At 36.4% G+C, this 19793-nt stretch overlaps 2 protein-coding genes across 4 annotated transcripts in view; one reads left to right on the top strand and one right to left on the bottom strand.

Annotated features, from left to right (window-relative positions):
* The window catches only part of LOC146397788 (uncharacterized), a 797689-nt gene that overhangs the window by 423547 nt on the left and 354349 nt on the right, over positions 1–19793 (bottom strand). The gene's annotated exons all lie outside the window — the stretch shown is intronic.
* LOC100621657 (olfactory receptor 5H8-like) lies at positions 9736–14623 on the top strand. The gene has a single exon (XM_084989127.1). It carries the CDS (start codon positions 11009–11011, stop codon positions 11936–11938), a length of 930 nt encoding a protein of 309 aa, XP_084845253.1. The 5' UTR covers positions 9736–11008; the 3' UTR covers positions 11939–14623.

The raw sequence follows: 19793 nt of genomic DNA, 5'->3' as shown, positions 1-19793 counted from the left end.
TTGTTGAAGTTCTGTGTAAATGTCATGGGTAATTTGATAGGGATTGCATTGAATCTGTAAGTTGCTTTAGTGTAGCATGGCCATTTTTATATTATTATTGGTTTCATCCCAGGCACATGGAATATCTTTCTATTTCTTTACATCTCTTTAATTTCCTTGATTAATGTTTTATTATTCTCAGCTATAAGCCCTTCACCTCCTCGGTCAGGTGTATTACCAGGTATTTGATTTTGGGGGCTGAAACTTTAAAGGTATTTTATTTTTGTATTCCTTTTAGAATATTTCATTGTTAGCAAACAGAAATGTGGCTGGTATCTGAATGTTAATCTTATATTCTGCTACTTTGCTGAATTTGTTTATCAGTTAAAGTAGAGTCCTTGAGAGTTTCCTCTTTTTTTACTTTTTTGTCTTTTCTAGGGCCACACCTGGTGCATATGGATGTTCACAGGCTAGGGGTCCAATCGGAGATGTAGCTGCCAGTCACATCATCACCAGATCTGAGCTGTGTCTGTGACCTACAACACAGCTCAAGGCATTGCCAGATCCTTATCCTGCTGAGCGAGGACAGGGATCGAACCCACAACCTCCTCATTCCTAGTCGTATTCATTAACCACTGAGCCATGATGTGAACTCAGAAGGTTTTCTTTATATAGTACCATGTCATCTGCATACAGTGACAGTTTCACCTGTTCTCTTCCTATTTGGATGCCTTTTCTTTCTTTTGTTTGTCTGATTGCTGTGGCTAGAACTTCCAATACTATGTTGAATAGCAGTGGTGAGAGTGGGCATCATTTTCTTGTTCCAGTTTTAAGTGGGAAGGCTTTCAGCTTTTCTCCATTATTATATTTTCTGTATGTTTGTAATAAATGGCTTTTATCTTGTTAAGGTATGTTCCCTCTATACCCACTTTGGCAAGAATCTTTATCATAAATGGATGTTGAACTTTGTCAAATGCTTTTTCTACATCTATACAGTTGATCATGTGAAGTTTGACTTTTCTTTTGTTCATGTGGTAAATGAAGTTGATTAAGTTGCATTTTCTTGAATCATCCTTGTGAACTGGGGATGAATCCCACCTGGTCTTGGTGTATGATCTTTTTTATATGTTGGATTCTCTTGGCTAAAATTTTGTTGAGAATTTTTGCATCTATATTCATCAAAGATATTTGCCTATAGTTTTCTTTTTTGGTGGTATCTTTGTGTGGTTTTGGAATTAGGGTGATGGTGGTGTCATAGAATGTTTTTAGTAGTGCTCCTTCTTCTTCAACCTTTTGAAAAAGTTTAAGGAGGATGGGCACAAGCTCTTCTTTGTATGTTTGGTAGAATTCACCTTTGAAGTCATCTGGTCCTGGACTTCAATTTGTAGGGAGTGTTTTTATGATATATTCAATTTCATTTCTAGTGATCGGTTTGTTCAGTTTGTCTATTTCTTCTTGATTCAGTTTTGGCAGTCTATAAGTCTCTAGAAAGTTTTTGATTTATTTTAGGTTGTCAAATTTGTCGCCATACAATTTTTCATGGGATTCTCTCATTGTTTGTATTTCTGTAGTATCCGTTGTGACTTCTTTTTCACTTATTTTATTTTATTTTATATTATTTTTGCCTTTTTGACATTTTTTTGATCCACTCCCACAGCATATGGAGGTTCTCAGGCTAGGGGTCAAATCAGAGCTGTAGATGCCAGCCTATGCCAGAGCCACAGCAACACAGGATCTGAGCCATGTTTGCGACCTACACCACAGGTCATGGCAAGGCCAGATCGTTAACCCACTGAGCAAGGGCAGGGATCAAACCCACAACCTCATGGTTCCTAGTTGGATTCATTAACCACTGTGCAATGACAGGAACTCCTCTTATGTTAATTTGGTTCTTTCTCTCCTCTTCCTGGTGAGTCTAGCTGGAGGTTTGTCAATTTTGTTTACCTTTTCAAAGAACCATCTCTTGGTTTTATTGATTTCTTCCATTTTTTGTCTCTATTTTATTGATTTCCTCTTTGATTTTGTGATTGCCTTCCTTCTGCTGATATTAAGGTTTCTTTGTTGTTCTTTTTCTAATTCATTTTGGTGGTGGGTTAAGTTGTAGATTTTAGATTTTTCTCTTTTTTGAGGAAGGCCTGTGTTACTATGAATTTCCCTCTAAGTACTGCTTTGTGGCATCCCACAGATTTGGAATGGTTGTGTCTTCATTATCCTTTGTCTTGAGGTATGTTTTAATTTCCTTCTTGATTTCCTCACTGACCCATTGGTTTTTTAGTAGCATGTTGTTTAGTCTCCATGCAGTTTCTTTTTTTCTCATTTCTCTTCCTCTGGGTGATTTCTAGTTTCATGCCATTGTGCTCAGAGAAGAGATCTGAAATAATGTCTATACTCTTAAATTTATTGAGGTTAGCTTTGTGCCTCAGGATGTGATCAATCCTTGAGAATGTTCCATGTGTACTTGAGAAGAATGTGTATTCTGATTTTTTTGCATGTAATCTCAGAAAAGTGTCAAATAATTCTAACTTTTCTATTGTGTCCTTCAGGATCTCTGTTGCCTGACTGATTTTCTGTCTAGAGGATCTGTCTATTGATGTGAGTGGGGTTTTAAAGTCTCCTACTACGATTGTATTCCCATTAATTTCTCCTTTTATGTCTGCTAGTATTTGTTGTAGGTATCTAGGTGCTCCTATATTAGGGACATATATATTGATGGTTAGAATATCCTCTTCTTGAATGGATCCTTTAACGATTAAATAGTCCTTCTTGTCTTTCTTTATGGCCTTCGTTTTAAAATCTATTTTGTCTGTACAAGTTTTGCAACTCCTGTTTTCCTGTCTTGTCCATTGGCATGAAATATCTTTTCCCATCCCCTCACTTTCAATCTATATGTGTCCTTTGCTCTAAGGTGAGTTTCTTGTAGGCAGCAGATTGAAGGTTTTTGCTTTTTTATCCACTCTGTGTCTTTTGATTGGAGCATTCAGTTCATTGACATTTAAAATGATTATTGATAGATATATATTTATTGCCATTTTAAATCTTGTTTTCCAGTTGATTCTGTTTCTCTTATTTTCTTTCTTTCTTTCTTTTTTTTTTTTTTGGTTGGATGGTTTCCATTTATTTTATGCTTGATTAGTTTTTTTTTTCACTTTTTATGAGTGTAATGTTCGGTTTTGATTTGTGTTTGCCCTGTTTTTTAAGTATGTTAAGTCCTTCCTATATCTGTTTTATTTTGACTGATAGCCATAGGCTCAAACACATCATTAAAGTCATAAAAATAACCTAGATTTTCTTACTTTCCTTCCCCACATTGAATGATATTGATGTATTTTTTTTAACATCTTTTGTTTAGATCTGTATGCCATCTTATTTAGGTGACTTCTTTCCAATTGTGATTTCCTCCATCCTAATTCTTCTTTTTCTCTCTTATCTTTTTTTTTTAATCATAGAGAAATTTTAAACAGACATAGGTATAGGCTGTGAGAGAGAAGACACTGTTGCAGGAGCAAGGACCTTGAGTATTTGGGCCACTTCTTCACCTTACTACTTGTGCATTTAGGGAGTTTTCAGACTTGACCATGTTTATACATGTTCCATTTGATAAAGGGATGCTCGTGTGTACTCCCAAATTTATTACTTGGTGGATCAAAAACACTCAGTTTATAAAGGTAGCTCAAGTACCATTGGAAATTAGTGGCCCCATGTTTTCCGCACTCAGTCTAAACAAAGGGCCAGTGGCAGGCCAATAGCTATTTTTCAAAAGGGCAGCATTTATCCAAAGAAGTGGTAGAGCTTTCCTCCAGTATTCTAAGGGCCTGCACTGTGGGTCCATCTATGGAAATCCACTAATAGCTCCAAACACCCTTCCTATGTGCCAATGAAACTTCAAGTGCCATTGATCTGTTAGATTACATGGCCCAAGTGGCAGAATAGCTTGAAAAACAGTCTACACTTGTTGCAAAGCTGTCTCTTGTTTGAGCTCCATTCAAAACTAGCAGTTTATCTGGCCACTTGGTAAATGACATGGAATAACATACCATAGGAAGATAGTGTTGTCTATAAAATACACAGGGCCCGCTAGTTATTGTGCATCTTTTCAGTTGCAGGTGGGGGCAGACTCAATTCATTATCTTTCATATTAAAGGGATACCTAAACATATTCTTTATCACTGGCCCCCTGAGAACTTCACCGAATTAAAATCATCTGAATTTTTGTTGAATTTATTTTCCACACAACTGTCATGCATATGTATCACCAGTAAGTATGGAATCATTGCTAACCGAACATTATTATGTCAATAAAGTAATGAACTAATGAGATATCATGTGAGAAGCAAAGGCAATAAAGTTTCTTGGGAGTCCCCATTGTGGCTCAGTGGTAATGAACCTGACTGGTATCCATGAGGATGCAGGTTCTATCTATCACCTCACTCAGTGGGTTAAGGATCTGGCATGGCCATGAGCTGTGCTGTAGGTCACAGACATGGCTCAGATCCCATGTTGCTGTGGCTGTGGCATAGGCTGGCAGCTGCAGCTCTGATTTGACCCCTAGCCTGGAAACTTCCATATGCTTCAAGAGTGACCCTAAAAAACAAATATATCAGATTTAGCTATACAACAGAGTGATTCCATATTTTTTGATAATATGCCATATGAAGTTATTATAAAATACTGGTATTCTCTGTGTTGCAAGTTACATCCTTGTATCTTGTACTTCCTGGCAATAGTTTGTACTTCTTACATTCCATTTTTTTTTTTTTTTTGTTTATTATAGTTGTTTTTATTACAGATACTCTGTTTCTTTCTCTTTTTTTTTTATTTTTATTTTATTTTCCCACTGTACAGCAAGGGGGTCAGGTTATCCTGACATGTATACATTACAATTACAGTTTTTCCCCCACCATTTCTTCTGTTGCAACATGAGTATCTAGACATAGTTCTCAATGCTATTCAGCGGGATCTCCTTGTAAATCTATTCTAGGTTGTGTCTGATAAGCCCAAGCTTCCGATCCCTCCCACTCCCTCCCCCTCCCATCAGGCAACCACAAGTCTCTTCTCCAAGTCCATGATTTTCTTTTCTGAGGAGATGTTCATTTGTGCTGGATATTAGATTCCAGTTATAAGTGATATCATATGGTATTTGTCTTTGTCTTTCTGGCTCATTTCGCTCAGTATGAGAATCTCTATTTCCATCCATGTTGCTGCAAATGGCACTATGTCATCCTTTTTTATGGCTGAGTAGTATTCCATTGTGTATATATACCACCTCTTCCGAATCCAATCCTCTGTCGATGGACATTTGGATTGTTTCCATGTCCTGGCTATTGTGAATAGTGCTGCAATGAACATGCGGGTGCATGTGTCTCTTTTAAGTAGAGCTTTGTCCGGATAGATGCCCAAGAGTGGGATTGCAGGGTCATATGGAAGTTCTATGTATAGATTTCTAAGGTATCTCCAAACTGTTCTCCATAGTGGCTGTACCAGTTTACATTCCCACCAGCAGTGCAGGAGGGTTCCCTTTTCTTCACAGCCCCTCCAGCACTTGTTATTTGTGGATTTATGCTACTCCAATGATTGATATCCTGTGATATTCTAGGCCCTTCATTCAATAATGAACATCCTGTGTTAGGCAAGTGTTCACAAGCATCACCTTGCTAGAAATTAAGACCCACAGGCCTCACCCAGTCCTATAAAACATAATCTGAATTTATGCATTTAATTAAGATCTTCAAGGAGATTCACAGGCATTAAAATTTTTGAAGCACTTATCTAGGCACCATTGAGAACCATTGAGGTTCTTTGTATTTGATTTCCCTTTGCCCCCCATCTCCCACCAACCTTTTCTTAGAAAGATCTTTTATGTAATTTCAGCTTAAAGTGGAAGTTAGGAGTAGGTCTGAAATATGAGCTGCACTTTACATGAAAAGTACTTTTATGGGATTGTCTCTAGAACTTTGGCCTCATTAAAATCATGATTAGCTTAGACAATATCATACTAATTAAGGCACTAAAAGGAACATTTACAGCTAAAAAGTAGGTTGATTTCAACTGTTAAAAACAAATCTACAATGACTTGATATTTATGATTTTAGCGTCTGTAATACTTACTCTGTTGGACAACCTGGACTCCTATATGTTCAAATCTCCAATGCCCAGAGGAACCACTTGGTTTTTTCCTAAAGGGAATTCTTGGGTACTATTAGGGGATTTAAGTTCTTTACTCCTTCCTTTGCATGAAAAAGAATACAGTTTTACAATTTATTGAGTCTTGGTTTTCAGGAAAATTTATATAAACAGCATTTTCCTGAGCTTGGTAAATAAAGCCTCCGAAATGAATCAGTGTCTAAAGAATTGCTACATTTGTTATTCTCATCCCTTTGCTGGTGTATTTTTTCTACTTTAGAAAGCTTAACACTTTGAAGAATTTTCTCAACTTTTTATAAAATGGGTAAGAGGAAAGATTCTATAATATTTATTATGTTTATATATAAAGTTAAAAAACTATATGTTTCATAATAATTTTAGGTTGGACAGATGAATATGGAAAACAAACAGTGAATAATCAATATATTTTAATTTAATGACCATACTGTAAGACAATTATTTCCTTAAACAATGTTTTATTATCTTTTAACATAACTATAATGAGTTATAAGTTTTCATGAGCTGGAACATTAATCGACTTAAACTACATTTAAATATCAGTTCATAGTGATTTCTAAAAAAGAAATCCCTCTGGTTAGTTTTAATGAAAAATCCATTCTATTTAAATGATCATACTCTCTGAATAAAACATCTAAGATCAGTCACTTTCATATTAACCCCTCTATCTTTTGCACATTTCTGATGATAATTTCACTGGAAATTTTATATATATGTCACAGGAACTAAACAAAAAATGTCCCTCCATTGCTCTTTACAGCATTTCTGAATTAAGAACTCACACACTTATTGAATTTGAGAATTTTTAATTAGTGATTTTGGATTTCAAGGAAGAAAGTCCATTCCAAATGAAAATATGCTGAACAACTGCACTTATGTTGGTTATCTATATTGCCTGAATTAGGATCCAGTGTTTGGCTCCATTTTATTCTGCTAAAAAAACTAATATAAAAAAGGGCTCTCAAATAAAACTAGGAGGATTGCTAGAGAAAGTTAGCTCTAATTACACTAATAATAAAGATAAAGTAACTTTTAAATATGGAAAGAACTTTCCAGAAGTGAAAGTAAATTTATGACAAATACAAAGTTTCTAAGGTAAATTTTAAAATGAAAATATTTTTCATACACAAATTCCATAGAAAAATGAACTTAGCACTTTGAATAAAAGAAAAAAAAAAGGATTCCCAACATTGAAAACTTTAAATGAAAACCAAGATTAAGACTTATTTTCTACATTTGAGCCTTTCCTTTTTCACCATCTTTGGACTTACTCTGACATATATTTACTTCTCTTCTGTGGCTTGTATTTTTTACACTTATCCATCTATGTTTCTGTTATTTTCTGCCTACTTCTTTTCCTCCATTTTATGATCTTTTCACTCACTTGAACTTCTTTCTACTTCTCCTGTTTCCTTTCTCTTCCTAAATCCTCCCTCTCCTCTCTTTTCAAATAGTTTACTATAATGATCTACATGAAAAATTTTCTGTCTCTCTACATGCAGTAAACACTAATGACTCTCTGGAAACCTTGTATTCTCTATTCCTTCTCCTCAGTGTTGTGCCATTCAGTTTTTTTGTCTCTTATGTCCATTGCTATTTTTTTATTTGTCCCATCATTGTCTCTTATCTTGAGTTCTTCTGGATTAATCATTTCTGTTTTAGTTATTCCAGATTAAGCTATAACCCCCTACACTTTTTTCTTAATTTTACTTTTTAATTAACTTTTTTTTTTTCTTTTTGGCCACAGCTGCAGCATGGGGAAGTTCTCAGGCCAGGGAATGAACTTGAGCCACAGCATTAACCATCCTGGATCCTTAACCTGCTCTTCCACCAGGGAACTCTCTTTTTCTCCATTTTAAAAAGTTTTATTAGTGTATATTTGATTTGCAATGTTTTGGTAATTTGTGCTGTACAGGAAAGTGATTCAGTTATACATATACACACATCCATTCTTTTCCAGATTTTTTTGACATAGCTTATCACAGAATATTGAGTAGAGTTTCCTGTAATGTTAACTATCTATTCCATGCACAATAGTTTGTATATACCAATCCCAAACTCCCCATCCTTTCTCCAAACCCTCCTCATATTTATGAGAGAGGTAACCATAACTTTGTTTTCAAAGTCTGTGTGTCTGTTCCTGTTTTGTAAATAAGTTCATTTGTTTAATTTTATTTATATTCCACATATGAATGATATGATATTTGTCTTACTCTGCCTGACAACTTCACTCAGTATGATACTTTCTATGTCTATCCATGTTGATGCAAGTGACATTATTGCATTATTTTATATGGCTGAATATTGTTACATTGTGTGTACGTGTGTGTGTGTGTGTGTGTGTGTGTATGAACATTCACACCACAAAAGATACACACATACACATACCACATCTTCTTTATCCATTCCTCTGTTAATGGACTTTAAGGTTGCTAACATGTGTTGACTGTTGTAAATATTGCTGCAGCGACCACTGGAGTGCATGTATCTTTTTGAATTATATTTTTCTTGGGATATATGCCCATGGCTAGGATTCTGGGACTGCTAGGTAATATGGTAGCTCTATTTTTAGTTATTAAAGAAACCTCCTTACTGATTTCCACAGTGGCTATACCAACTTACATTCTCACCAGCAATGTTGGAGAGCTCCCTTCTCTCCACACCCTCTCCATCATTTATTGCTTGTAGATTTTTTGATGATTGTCATTCTGACTGGTGTGAGGTGATACCCCATTTTAGGTTTGATCGGTATTTCTCTAATAATTAGCAATGTTAAGCATCTTTTCATGTGCTTTTTAGGCATCTGTCTTTCTTATTTGGAGACATGTCTATTTAGATCTTCTGTCGTTTTTTTTTTTTTTTTTTTGATTTGGTTGTCTTTTTTTTTTTTTTTTTTTTTGATACTGAGCTGCATGAATTGTTTATATTTTTTAGATTAATCCCTTGTTGGTAACTTCATTTTCAAAGATTTTATTCCATTCTGTGTTTTCTTTTTCCATTTTTTAATGGTTTCCTTTGGCATGCAAAAACTTTTAAGATTTCTCATTATTCTCTGGCTTAATCTGTATCACAAAATGGAAAATGCTTTTACTAAAGTCACTAAAAACTCTTAATTTTCATGCTCAATGACATCTGTTCATCCCTTGCCCCATCACAACATCTATTTTGGCAACTCACCCTGTACTTTTCTTTGTCTTTTTTGAGTATATTTCTTCTCTTTATGTTCATAACACTCAATTCTCCAGTTTCCCCTGCTTCTCTGATCATGCTGTTCTTCTAGTCTTTCCCTGTCTTTCATCACTGCCTGGCAGGGATATTGGCTGCAACATGAAATCTTGTTGTTAGAAAAAAATGAAACTTTCTCTAACATATAAATGGTAGATTAGAGGAATCAGCTGGAAAATGGGCATCAAGCAACAGAAGCAAGCAAGGAAGTCAATTAACAGACACAATCATGTCCCAGTGTTAGCCCCATGAGGTCACTGCTGCTGTTTTGGATGCCATGACTCATACTGACAGTGTCATTGGTGTGGGTTAAGGACACATTTGCTCCATTTTCACTATTGTTTCCTTGGCTGCCTTAGCAACCAATTTTTTTTTTTTTTTGGTCCTTGTTCCTTTATCATCATTTCTCCAAACTCCAAATCCAGTGTGGGTGGTTTTGATCTATCACACCTATGTCAAGTTCTCTAACTCTAGGTGCAAGGGGAATGGGAAAGGCAGTTTTTTGTTTGTTTTTTGGCTTCTAGTGTGCTAGAGAAGAGGATCGGATTCTGGAAATCTTTAAAATTACATATATCCTCTATGACCTCTTAATACACTTCTTAGGCTTCCTTTTCACCCCACCTCCTTATCTTGTGCATACATTCCAATGAATAGGTCCTACTTCAGTATGACCTGCGCTACCCTCAATAACTCCCAAGGCATTATTTCTAATAGCAGCCTTATACTAGAGACTTATACCACAAAATATCTATCACCAAATGTTTAGGAGACACTACCTCCACAAATTGGCCCCTGCACCTGAGTTTTTAAACAGTTTTTAATTAAAATCTAACAAATCACAAAGTGACTCCTCTGTTCTTCACTGACCACCTCTTTCACATACAATATGACACCAAGCTAGTGACTCTATATTTTGAATTCTTCTGTATCTATCTCTTCGTCCTCTTCTCAATGTCATTTTATGCATGGACTACCCACTTCATGTGTACCTGAAACACTTAAAGAACAACTTTAAAATGCATATTATTACAACTTATTATTGACCCACTAAATAAATTTCTATAGCTAAAACTCATAAATTATACTTTGCATAAAATATTTCCTAGAAAATTCTTATGGGCAATCTGATTTGAAAACCAGTGGACAAGAGTAACAGCTTCCTGACTAGTACTCCTGACCTCAATCTTCCATTTCTGCAGCTTGTTTTCTATACTACCATATATTTATTTAAAAAAAAATTAGTGTTACTCCCACCTCTTTAAGTTTTCAGTGCATACTTATTACCTGATGAATCATAGTAAAGATCCTTCACCAGACATTCAACTTATTTTATTACCTAGTCTCCTCAAGCTTCTTTTCTCCAAACTTACATTCATATCCCAGATAGAATTTCCATATTACATTCAATTCTATGCCTATGAATTTAGAACACATTTAGAATGTATTTAATTGTTCTAAACTGGTTCAGTGATTCACATTTCTTGAATTAAAAAAATAACTGCACTTATAGTTGACACAAATATATCTCATCTGTTATAGAAGTAATTAGGGCAATCTGATACGCAAGGTTTATTTCAAATATAAACTCTTGTGCTTTTTTTTTTTTAGTTACTCTGTTTCATTTTAGGAAAAATTTACTGAAGACATGAAAAAGGAAAATGCAACACTGCTGACAGAATTCATTCTCACAGGACTTACACATCAACCAGAGTGGCAAATCCCCCTGTTCCTGCTCTTCTTGGTGATATATCTCATCACCATTGCGGGGAACCTCAGTCTGATTGCTCTCATATGGAATGAACATCACCTTCACATTCCCATGTACTTATTCCTTGGGAATTTGGCCTTTGTGGATGCCTGGATATCCTCCACAGTGACACCCCAGCTGCTGGTCAGTTTCTTTGCCAAGAGCAAACGGATATCTCTCACTGAATGTAAGATACAATTTTTTTCCTTTGCAACCAGTGCAACCATGGAATGCTTTTTGCTGGCAGCAATGGCATATGATCGCTATGTGGCCATATGCAAACCATTACTTTATCCAGTGATTATGACCAACAGACAGTGCATCTGGCTGTTAGTTTCATCATTTTTAGGTGGCCTTTTTCATGCCATACTTCACAATGTTTTCTTATTAAGATTAACCTTCTGTAATTCTAACATAATACATCACTTTTACTGTGACATAGTACCACTGTTTAAGATTTCTTGTACTGATCCTTCCATTAATTTTCTGATGGTATTCATTTTCTCTGGGTCAATACAGGTGTTTACCATTCTAACTGTTGCTGTTTCTTATATACTTGTTCTCTTTACAATCTTAAGAAAGAAGTCTGTTCAAGGCATAAGGAAGGCATTTTCCACTTGTGGAACCCATCTCCTATCTGTCTCTTTATACTATGGGCCTCTCCTCTTCATGTATGTGCGCCCTGGATCATCACAAGGAGATAATCAAGATATGATGTATTCTCTGTTTTATATGATTATAATTCCTTTGTTAAATCCAATTATTTACAGCTTGAGAAATAAGAAAGTCATAGATTCACTGGTAAATGTGTTAAAAAGAAATGTTTAGATCTAATACTGTTAGCAGTTCTCTTTTTTACTGAAATAGTCATAAAATTGTTTAGATTAGATGTTGCTGTTGGTTTGTGTTCATTTTTTGGCAGTTATATCTTCCCTACAGTTTTAATGACTTAAGCTGAGAGTATTAAGAAGCTTCTGAAACTATGTGTATATGTTACTCAAAAACATAGATAAAATTCTAATAAAGTGTTCATGTTATAGTAAAATAGAAAACAAAATACTCCATATGTACTTTCTCAATGTTACTTCATAAATTCATTGAGCACTATAATATTGAAATCACCATTAAAAGAACTGAAACATGGTGGCTTTGACAATAATAGAGCTGTGCAGCCTGGGGACTCATAACACATTTACCTCCACAGTGGAGACAGGATTGTGTTTGAGCAAATGGAGACAAATTTCAAAAATTTTGCTAGCCACCAAAAGGTATTTGATGATATTCTACTTGGGACATGGGGAATGTCACTTTTTGTGGGGTTTCAATTTTCTTATAACACAGAGAAATTAACAGAAATGAGTCGATAATGAAAAAAATATGAGAAAGGAGTTAAAGCAGATAAATTCAGGCCAAACTTTAAGAGGATGCCCTTAGCTCAATGAGTAATAAGAAGAGGGAAGATGCCTCTCAATGTCTATGATGACTTGAGTGGTCCTGTTCAGTTTTTTGGTATGTTGCATGGTAATCCAAAAAGCTTTACTGGTTGAAAAGCTAAGTGATGAAATTGCAGATTTAATTGAGATGGGCATAGAGAGGGAAAGTGAAGTGGTAGAATACGAAGGAAATGAGCCCAACTTGCTTACAATTTTACAACAATGAAACTGTTCAGAAAAATGTAATAGGTATTGATTGTTAGAACGTGTTGATGACAAGATGATTCAAATGCATGCATAGTACCAAAGTTCAAATAATGTTAAAATGAATTATATCAGAGTATCCAGTAAGTAGCTGGGAAAAACACGAAAATGAGCCAAAATTTATGTGATTTGTGCCCCCACAATACTTAAACACTAGCTTTTGTCACACTCCGTACTCTAAGAATAATGAGTGATTCATCTTCAGGTCCATGACACCGGTGTGGGATCACGCAAGATTCCATCTTCAGGTCCACCCCCAATCTTCCAATCTCACCACTAACTCTATCTACAATCCTACTGGTACCACTGAGGCTTTTACCCTAAAACTACTGACATATGTCATTTGCAATAGTGTTGTTACTTATTCTACCTCCTGCTGATACTCTTACTTCCCAAATATTGCTCTTGGATTATTCTTTATAAACAGAACTCTGAGGAAATAATATCCCTTTTCAACATCTTTTAATATATTGTCACCACTATCAGATTATATGTATATATGGCATACATATCTAGAACTCTATGCACATAGATAAGTTTATTTGTTCACATGTGTGTTCACATTACATATATTTGTTCACATTGGCATTACTTGAGGTCTTTCCCAATAAAGTCTTAATTTTACTCTGAAGTCTTTGCTTCTGCAATTCTCTTAATGGACCTTATGTTACACCCAAATAAATTACTGAAACCCTCCTAGAGAAACCTTCCTCTCAGATACATGATTCTCTTCCTATAGGTTCCTCCATTTCGAATGGTCTCCTGCCCAAGTGCATCTATCTTCATTTACAATTGTAATGGTCATTTTGTCAAGATCTGTCTTAAATGTAATAGTTTCCATAATGTATTTTCATGCTACCTCAAAGAGAGTAGACAGGCTCCCTCATTTGAACGTTTGAGTAGTTTACTTGTTCTTTTAGGCCACAAATACACTTCCTTAATACTTATTCTTGGCCAGCAAGCTTTCTCATTTAGATTATAATTTGAAGAATTACTGTCTTCAAATAGTAGAGAGTCATTCAATCATTTGTAGCTCTTAGAAGAGTTGCATACCACCTGAGGTCCTAAATAAGCATTTATGAAATATATGCAAAATTGAAATGATTCTCACATCATAAATACTTCAGTGAAGTGTGAGTAAACCACTTATTTTCAATCTTGTAATGAGTCCACAGAGATTCATGCGCCTGGAATGGCTACTCTATCCAGTTTACCTTCACATTTCTTTCAAGATAACTGCAAGTATCATACACCCAAAGTAAACTAATCTTCTTCCCAGCAGGAGGATTAGCTCCTGACATAGAGAAAGACAAAATATCTGGGTGAAGTTCTTTAGCTAGATGTTTGGATTAATGATACAGGTTATACAAATATTTACAACACATATCATTATTACCTATTTCTGGAGGTGCAGGTCACAAGATTAGATCAGGCCATCTACCCTCTCTTTGTTTCCTGAGGGATATCCCCAAGTCCCAGAGAGGGAATAAAAGAATAACAGTCAGATACTCCTATTGTTTTTCACTAGGGAATCTATGTATTTGCATATATATCCATAGTGTATTAATTTTTGTTGTTTTACAATTGTTCCATTGTTCTTATTTTTTCCGTAATTTATTTAAATTTTTGCTTGTTCGTACGCGTATAGTTATAACCCAAATACTATATTGCTAATAGAAGCAAATGCTATTTTTGTTTTGTAATCATAAATGTTTGTTTCCCTAATTGTCCTTTTGTTTGAATGAAAAGGTTGATATCAATTATGAGTATATGAGGATGTGTCAAGTCCTTCTTTCAATTGGGTTGGTATGAAATAGGCATTGGTGGTCTCTCAGAAACTCAAGCTTCCTGTATAACCTTCTATTGAACATGTCTATTCTATGGATTTTACTGCTCTGATGTGTCTTTCTTTAAACTCGCAACTAATTTATGCCTTCCAGAAATTCACCAAACCTCCTCTTTGTCAATGTATGCCCATGCTCACTTCTGTTTAGCATTTTTTAATTTTTGTATATTACATATGTAATTTCAGGTATGTGCAGGGAAATATGTAAAAATATTAACCTGTTAAAAGCCCATATCTTAGAAGATATTCTGCGAAATTCTTTAAAAAGAACCTGTGAAATTATAGAGGAGGAAAGATGGCGGAAGAGTAGGGGGACATGCTCGCCCTCTCTCACAAACACAACAAAAAAGCACATCTACATGTAAAATGACTCGCACAGAACAGCAACTAAATGCTGGCAGAACTCAAACCTCCCAAAATGTCAAGAATCTCTTGACATAACTGGGTAAAACAAAAGAAAAGAGGAGAGGGAGAGGAGGGGAATCAGGGCCGTACTGGCACTCCCAAAAGGGAACTGTGAAGGAGAAAGGGAACCCACACCCTGAAAAGTCTCTTAATCGATGGAGAGATCAACCAAGTCATGGGAGGGATCTCCAGATGCCAAGAAAAGTGCAGCAGCAGGTCTGAGATATGAAAAGAAGAGAGCTGTACAGATCATCGGAACCACTGGCACAGACACCAAAATCCAAGATGCTCAGGTGGGGGCTGGGCACTGAGAACTGGGCTCTGAAGGTTAGTCCCTGGGAGCAGGCTGGGGTTAGCAGTGTGGAGACAGCCTGAGGGATGAGGAAGCTGTGTGTCATGGGTGGAGGGAACAATATGCTAAGGGTTGGGGAGTGGAAATCCACAACAGAGGGAACCTGGGAGAAGGTCTGGACCCTCAGGAGAGATGCTAGTGTTGGGTAAGGGAAAGAAAGAGGGGTGGGTCACCATAGAATACTCTTTGAGCCCCAGCATGCATGCTTGCCTGCCAGCTAGTAGAGAAGAGAGCTTCCCAGCGCATCCCCCCTCTCTCACCCCACACATACCTGGCCAGAAGCTGCCTGCAATCCCAGCAGACTGGCCTCATCACCTGCAGGAAGCAAACCACCACTGCAGCTTTCCCAAGCATGGCCTGCCTACACACAGGAAATGCCTTAATCCTGCAGAGCAAGTCACTCAGCACTGCCTGCCCTTGGGAGGAGCGCCACAGTCCAGAAGCGCCACGGCAAGCCCTGCCAGGAAGGCCATAGGAAGTGAAACACCACTGCGGTACACACCTGCCCCAGGGCAGGTGGAGCTAGCTGGCTCACTTTGAGGCAAAGGACCCTGCTAGTCCTGCCTGCCCTCAGGAAGCACCCTCTGCCACAGAGTGACACGGCTAACCCTGCACACCCTCGGGAAACACCTTGCTGCCTCAAAGCAGGCCGGCCAACTCCACCAGCCCTCAGGGAGCACTCCACAGTGGTGTCAGGGAAAACCTGGCCCAGCCATGGGAGTCCACCTCCACCACAAAAAAGAAAAACACAAGCAAGATGAAGAAGCTGAGAAATCACTCCTGGTGAAACCAACAGGAGAACTCACCTAAAGGAGTCAACAATGAAACAGACCTCTGCAGTCTGACTTACTTGGAGTTCAAAAGGGAGATAGTGAAAATATTGAAGGAATTAAGAGAAGATATGAATAGTAATGCAGACTCCCTCAGAAAGGAACTAGAAAATATGAGGAGCGAAAAAAAATAAAACCTAGAAAATTCATTTGCAGAGATACAAACTGAGCTAAGGGCTCTATAACTAGAATGAATAATGTAGAGGAATGAATTAGTGACATGGAAGTCACTAATAATGGAAATCACCCAATCAGATCAGCAGACAGAAAAGCCAATGAAAAAAACATGAAAGCAATATGAGACTTGTGGGATAATAAAAAGTAGACCAATCTACACATAATAGGAATTTCAGAGGAGAAGAAAAAGAAAATTAGATGGAAAATATATTTGAAGAAATTATACCTGGAAACTTTCCAAATTTAAAGGATACTGATTTCAAGATACAGGAAGCACAGAGAGCCCTAAACATGTGGAACCCAAACAGGCCCACACCAAGACATATTATAATAAAAATAGCAAAAGTTAAAGATAAAGAGAGGATCCTAAAGGCAGCAAGAGAAAAGCAAACTGTCAGTTATAAGCGAACCCCAATAAGGCTACCAGTTGATTTCTCCACAGAAATACTACAGGCCAGGAGGGAATGACAAGAGATATTTAAAGCACTGAAAGGAAAAAATATGCAATGTAGAATAGTCTATCCAGCAAGAGCATCATTTAAATTAGAAGGGGAAATAAAAAATTTCTCCAACAAACAAAAGTTAAAAGAATACAGTAACACAAAACCCATCCTAAAAGAAATACTGAAAAGGCATCTCTAAATTAGAAGGAATAAGTAGAAGAATGAGAATGGAGGAAACCACAATCAGAGGGCAGTCCCTTAAATAAGCCATCATACAGACTTTTAAATAAAATAAAATTTAAAAAAGATATCAAAATCATAAAATGTGGGCAAGGGAAGTAAGGAAAGAAATGGATACTTTTTTTATCTTTTCTTTTTATATTTCATTATGGCAATGAAGAGTTTGAACCTACAGGACTATCAGGCTAAACCACACAATTATAGGAAGAGGTTAACATACTTAAAAAACAGGGCAACCACAAATCAAAACCAAACATTACATTCAAAAAAATGAAAATAAAATTACTCAAGCATAAAATAAATGGACACCATTCAACCAAAACAAGAAATGAAGAATGGAGAATCATAGAATGAACTGGAAAGTAAGGTTTAAAATGGCAATAACTAAACATCTATCAATAACCACGTTAAATGTCAATGGACTGAATGCTCCAATCAAAAGACACAGAGTGGAAGACTGGATAAAAAAGGAAACACCTTCATTCTGCTGCCTACAAGAAACTCACCTTAGGACAAAGGACACATATAGATTGAAAGTGAGGGGATGGAAAAAGATATTTCATGCCAATGGACAAGACAAGAAACAAGAGTTGCAAACTCACATCAGACAAAATAGTCTTTAAAACGAGGCTATAAAGAAAGACAAATCATTTAATTTAATGGTTAAAGGATCCATTCAAGAAGAGGATATTACAATCATCAATAGATACTTCCAAAATATAGGAGCACCCAGAAACATACAACAAATATTAACAGACATAAAAGGAGAAATTGATGGGAATACAATCATAGTAGGGGACCTTTAACACCTCACTCACATCAATGGACAGATCCTCTAGACAGAAAAGCAACAAAGCAACAAAGATCCTAAAGGACGCAATAGACAAATTAGACTTAATTGATATTTTCGGACATTACATCCAAAAAAATCAGAATACACATTCTTCTCAAGTGCACATGGAACATTCTCAAGGATGGATCACATCCTGAGGCACAAAGCTAACCTCAACAAATTTAAGAGTATAGAAATTATGTCAGGTATCTTCTCTGAGCAGAACAGCATGAAACTAGAAATTAACCACAGGAAAAGAAATGAGAAAAAACACACTACATGGAGACTAAATTACATGCTACTAAAAACCTATAATCACATAATTTTTAGCAAAGGAGGCAAGAACATGAAATGGGAAAAAGACAGTCTCTTCAGCAAGAATTGCTGGGAAACCTGGACAGCTACATGCAAAGCAATGAAACTAGAACACACACTCACAGAATCAAAAAAATAAACTCCACATGGCTGAAAGACTTAAATATAAGACAAGACACCATCAAACTTCTGGAAGAGAACACAGGCAAAACATTCTCTGACATCAACCTCATGAATATTTTCTCAGGTCAGTCTCCCAAAGCAACAGAAATAAAAGCAAAGATAACTCAATGGGACCTAATCAAACTGACAAGCTTTTGTGCAGCAAGGAAAACCAAAAAGAAAACAAAAAGACAACTTACAGAATGGGAGAAAATAGTTTCAAATGATGGAACTGACAAGGGCTCAATCCCTAGAATACACAAACAACTTACACACATCCACAGCAAAAAAAAAAGCCAACACTCTAATGGAAAAATGGACAAAAGACCTGAACAGACATTTCTCCAAGGAAGATATACAGAGGGCCAACAAGCACAGGAAATAAAGGCTCAACATCCCTGATTATTAGATAAATGCAAATGAACACTACCATAAGATACCACCTCACACCAGTCAGAATGGCCATCAATAATAAGTCCACAAATAGCAAGCACTGGAGAGGGTGTGGAGAAAAGGGAACCTTCCTGCACTATTGTTGGGAATGTAACCTGGTCCAACCACTATGGAGAACAGTATGGAGGTACCTTAGAAATCTATACATAGAACTACCACATGATCCAGCAATCCCACTCTTGGGCATGTATCTGGACAAAAATTTCCTTAAAAAATATGCATACACCCACGTATTCATTGCAGCAGTATTCACAATAGCCAAGACATGCAAACAACCCAAATGTCCACCAACAGACGATTGGATTAGGAAGATGTGGTATATATACGCAATGGATTACTACTCAGCCATAAAAAAACAAATACATAATGCCATTTGCAGCAACATGGATGGACCTAGAGATTCACATACTGAGAGAAATAAGTCAGAAACAGAAAGACAAATACCATATGATATCACTCATATTTGGTATCTTATATATAGCACAAAGGAATCTTTCCACAGAAAAGAAAATCATGGACTTGGAGAATAGACTTGTGGTTGTCCAGGGGGAAGGAGAGGGAGTGGGAGCTTGGGGTTAAGAGAAGCAAACTCTTGCTCTTGGAATGAATTTACAATGAGATCCTGCTGTGTAGTACCGAGAACTATGTCTAGATATTTAAAATGCAGCATCACAATGGGAGAAAAAAGTGTATATACATGGATTTGTAACTGGTCCCCATGCTGTACAGAGGGGAAAAAAGTGAAAAAAAAATTAATAACCTGTGAATTTACATACATATTATTTAGTGTTATTTATATATAAATGTTGATATCACAATACTAAGTTCACTTAGTTGTCTGTAACACTACAGACATTGGATAAAACCATCCCTCGGAAATGCTAATAACATAAGAGTAATATTCTTTATTACAAAGCTGTATTAATTTTCT

This window comes from Sus scrofa, chromosome 13, assembly GCF_054392235.1.
Source record: "Sus scrofa isolate SSC_HxYL_T2T_F1_AM1 chromosome 13, Sscrofa_HxYL_maternal_Yorkshire_Landrace_v2.0, whole genome shotgun sequence".
Lineage (NCBI taxonomy): Eukaryota > Metazoa > Chordata > Mammalia > Artiodactyla > Suidae > Sus > Sus scrofa.
The sequence above is the reverse complement of the archived record's forward strand: the minus strand, read 5'-3'. Positions and strand labels throughout refer to the sequence as shown.